The sequence below is a fragment of the Boleophthalmus pectinirostris genome, unplaced genomic scaffold (genome assembly GCF_026225935.1).
Source record: "Boleophthalmus pectinirostris isolate CB_2022bp ecotype Guang Dong unplaced genomic scaffold, ASM2622593v1 HiC_scaffold_21, whole genome shotgun sequence".
Lineage (NCBI taxonomy): Eukaryota > Metazoa > Chordata > Actinopteri > Gobiiformes > Gobiidae > Boleophthalmus > Boleophthalmus pectinirostris.
Genome location: NW_026571175.1, coordinates 6,258,978 through 6,263,551, shown reverse-complemented (window position 1 = coordinate 6,263,551; position 4,574 = coordinate 6,258,978). Strand labels below are relative to the sequence as shown.

Here is a 4,574-nt window from a genome sequence, read left to right as displayed (position 1 = left end):
TCACAAGAGTCAATTTTGTACAATATAGGACTTTTTTTTGGTCAAATTACTTTTGAAAATGCCAGATAATTAACACACTGTGAACATTTTTCCATTCTTAAATCTAAAAAAACTCTCTCCCAACACTAGGGATGTGCTTTTATAACATATTCTTTTTTTATTTACCATGTTTATTTCATGATAGTCCTCTCCTTGACTCTGTCCCTTGGAGGCATGTTCACTCGGTCTGAAATTCATTGTGTGTTGTGTGTGTTAAAACAGACTTAACCGAGAATGTAAAAGAATAAATAGTTTGAAGGTGGCTCTGTAGAAACACTAGTTGTAATCTTTGTGAATTATTAAATGTGTTTAAAAGTCCTGGGGTCAGAATAAGAGAGCTGGAGATGTTGTTGTGTTTGAAGCTGGGTCGTGCCTTGTGTTTTGAGAAGCTCTGAGCCTCGTCCAAGGTTCTTCGCGCTGTGTTCGTCGTAAATATTTTATATTCGGAATGGAGTAAAGTTCAGAGTTTACTGCACCTGGAAAAAAACTCAAAAAACTGTCAATCAATGGCTGCTATTTGTGCTTGGATTTTGCTGAATTTTGTAGAGTTCTCCAAGAGTCCGAGAGTTGCTGGTTCGAATCCCGCTCTCGACATAAAACGGTAAACATAAAATGATTCAAGCTCCCACAACTGAATTCTGTTGTTGTATCCTTGAGCAAGACACTTAACCCACCTCGCTCCCAGTTCACAGAATAGGGGGCTGAATTAGAACTGTGTAGAGTTCCCAGATCCGAAGGTTGCCGGTTCAAATCCCGCTCTCGACATAAAATAGAAACATCATTCACTGATAGAGCAGTACTCACAGGTCGGTGGTGCAATTACAGCTCCCAAAGATGACTCCTGTTGTTGTGTCATTGGGTAAGACACTTAACTCGCCTCTCCCCCAGCGTGTCTGTAGAAATCCGTACAGTTCTCTGATCTGAAAGTTGCCGGTTCGAATCCCACTCTCAACATAAACATCATTAATAGAGCAGTGCCCACTGGTTGGCGGGGCGATTATAGATCACATGGATGAACGCTGTTATTGTGTCCTTGGGCAAGACACTTAACCTGCCTCGCCCACAGCATGTCTGTAGAAATCCGTACAGTTCTCTGATCCGAAGGTTGCCGGTTCGAATCCCGCTCTCAACGTAAAACATAAACATCACTGATAGAGCAGTTCTCACAGGTCAGCGGCGCAATTACAGATCCCACAGATGACTGCTGTTGTTGTGTCCTTAGGCAAAACTCGCCTTGCCCCCAGTGCGTCTGCAGAAATTCACACAGTCCTCTGATCTGAAGGTTGCCGGTTCGGATCCCGCTCTCGACATAAGACAGAAACATCATTGATATTGCAGTTCCCACAGCTTTCTCTGTGTGATTCCAGCTCCCACGGATGAATGCTACTGTTGTGTCATTGGGCAAGACATTTAACTTGCCTCGCCCCTAGCCTGTCTGTAGAAATTCATACAGTTCTCTAATTCGAAAGTTGCCAGTTCTAATCCCGCTCTCAATGTAAAACATAAACATCATTGACAGAGCAGTTTCCACAGTTTTCTTCGTGTGATTCCAGCTCCCACAGATGAATTCTATTGTTGTATCCGTGACACTTAAAGGGACAGTCCAGAATTTTAGACAGAGGACCTCATTTCCTAGTGAGCCAGAGTGTTGGAGACGTGTGGAGACACTTTTTGGAAATATTCCTTCCAGTCCTTGTATTTGCAGAGGTCACTGGTGCTAGGCTAGTGCATGTCAATGGCCATAGTTATAGTGCCTCTAAAAACTGTCTTACCCACTCCACAAAACACCCGAAGTAAAACAATTATAACACCAGATTGTTGATGTAAATGTCTGTGTTGATAGAATAATGTTTGAAATAAAACTAACCTTGCATCGCATAAATCGTCACATGTTGAGGGACTATTTTATCAGCAGCAGCGGAATTTTACTTTGTTGGTAAGATATGGTGCTCGGTGATATCAGTCCACCGCTGCCAAGCTTTCTGTCAGGAAGTACAATTCACTGCTGCTGCTCAAACATAAATCCTTCAGATGCACGGTTGGTTTTACTTCTAAAATTAATCTCTCAACACAGACATTCACAGACAGACATTGGATAGTTTTGTTTCGGGTGTTTTGTGGAGTGGGTAAGACTGTTTTTAGTGGCAGGCTAACTATGGCCATTGACATGCACTAGCCTAGCACCAGTGACCTCTGCAAATACAAGGACTGGATGGAATATTTTAAAAAAGTGTCTCCACATGTCTCGGTGTGATTCCAGCTCCCAGATATGAATGCTGTTGTTGTATCCTTGGGCCAGACATTTAACCCGCATCGCCCCCAGTGTGTGTGTGTGTGTGAATGGGTGAGTGGTTCCTTGATGTTAAACGCTCTTTGAAGGTGGAAAAGTGCTATGTAAAACTGATCATTTTATATACAAAAACATCCAATAGTGTCAACATAAAATAGATGGTAGTCCCTCAACATGCAACGATTCATGCGATGCAAGGTTAGTTTTATTTCAAACATTATTCTATCAACACAGACACTTAAATCAACAGTCTGGTGCAATAATAGTTTTGTTTCGGGTGTTTTGTGGAGTGGGTAAGACTGTTTTTAGTGGCAGGATAACTATGGCCATTGACATGCACTAGCCTAGCACCAGTGACCTCTGCAAATACAAGGACTGGATGGAATATTTCAAAAAGTGTCTCCACACGTCTCCAACACTCTGACACACTAGGAAATCAGATCCTATGTCCAAAATTCCGGACTGTCCCTTTAACGGAGAGGTCTACAGCAAACTCTCTCTGGAAAAATGTGTTTTGGAGCAAACTTTGGAGGGAGAAATTTGACTTTTTGTGTGAAATGGCAAAGATTAAATGTCATATTGTTTGTGGTCTGGAAACTGAAAGCTCTTTTATTTGATTCATTTTCTATACAAAGCCCTATGAGCATGATAAGCTCTAATGCTCTAATGCTCGCGTCTCTCGTCTTCTTCTCTGGTTTCAGATGAGTTCGTTCAGCACTCGCGCCCTGACCCTGCTCTCCTCTGTGTTCGGGGCGTGTGGGCTCCTCCTGGTGGGCGTGGCTGTCTCTACAGATTACTGGCTGCTGATGGAGGAGGGAATCGTACTCCAGCAGAACCAGACCACGGAGGTGAAGATGGCTCTGCACTGTGGGCTCTGGAGGGTCTGCTTCGTCGCAGGTCAGTCTCAATGTTATTTTAGAAATGCATTACTAAGGTTTTTAGTTTACCATAAAATACCTAATAATAGCCAGGTTTCAATTAACCGCTGGGTCCCCTTTAAACTCCGGATGCAGGTGTATGTTTTGATAAATAACCGCTGATACAGTCTATGTCTGTATAGAAAGTAGTCTATGCCAACACCCCTAGTAGTTGTTCAGGCTGCTCAGACTCCCATTTCCCTTTTTTTGTGACTTATTTAATCAAGATATATATGTTCAGTTCAGTCCGGCATGTTCTAGACTGGTAATGGATAGGCTATATTCTCTGCGCTGGGTCCGATCAGCCTCATCTTCACTGAAAAAGTGGCGAAACAGATGACGCTCCTCTTAAATCTCTATTTCGAAGTGACGTAAAAAAAGGAAAGATGGCATAACATAACAGGAAATGGAAGCAGTTTTTAGAAGTTTTGGTAAAATGACTTCAGTTTGGCAATTTGGAGAAAGCAGCAAAGTCATCGAAGCTGCTGTGGCGTAAGAGGAAAGTTGTGGCAAAGGGGCGAGGAAAGGCAGGAATCAGGTCGACAAGGTAAAGGCAAAGTAGTCGCCAGGCCATCGTATAACAGTGGCGCATCCTTCAAGGTGTGCCATAAAAACTGTACTTTATAGTCATCCTGGTTAAAAGAATTTGAGTACCATATTTTCCCAGTTTTGCTGAGCAAGATTTTAATGAGGAAGGAATTAATCGCCTGCCCCAAATTGCAGCCTGGTCTCAAATAAATGCCTGGTCTGTTAAGTGATTCAAAGAAATAAAAAATGCAGCTATTATATGGTATTTTAAAAGATATTTTTAGTTTTTTAGTTTTTTTTTTTTTTTTTTTTCCTTTTTTTTTTTTTTGTTGGGATGTTTTTATTGCACTTAAAACATACTGACTTGACTGTGAGCAGGCTTGCTTTTCCACAAACCTGACGCTTACTTGACCTGCTTGTCTCCACGGAAATGTTGTTCCTTTGGCTATAATTTTCTTCATTATGGTAGTGCCACCTCCAGAAAGTTACGCAGGGTTGCTTTAAATTTATTTCCTAGGGGGAGCATCAATTAAATAAACGTTTTATTTGTTTTTTGATTTTTGAAACTTACCAGAACAAGGATCAAACCACTAACATTTAAGATATTGGAGAAACATTACCACTGCTACTAGAGATTAAAAAAGTTTTGTGAAATTAATTATATACTAGGGATTTATCGATATCTAAAGTTTTTATACAATATTTTCATGATATACATCTTATGATACGATATTTATTGTAATATTTTGTGTAGGCTGACAGAAGTGTAAATATGCTACTTTTCTGTCATAATGCAAATA

General features: G+C 41.0%; 1 protein-coding gene across 3 annotated transcripts in view; it reads left to right on the top strand.

Annotated features, from left to right (window-relative positions):
* Window positions 1–3,030: 3,030 nt before the first annotated feature.
* cacng7a (calcium channel, voltage-dependent, gamma subunit 7a) overlaps window positions 3,031–4,574 on the top strand; it is a 39,924-nt gene continuing 38,380 nt past the window's right edge. For all 3 annotated transcript variants that reach the window (XM_055157487.1, XM_055157486.1, XM_020941766.2), the window contains exon 1: window positions 3,031–3,226. In XM_055157487.1, coding sequence (XP_055013462.1) covers window positions 3,031–3,226 — 196 coding nt within the window. The remainder of the gene's footprint in view (window positions 3,227–4,574) is intronic.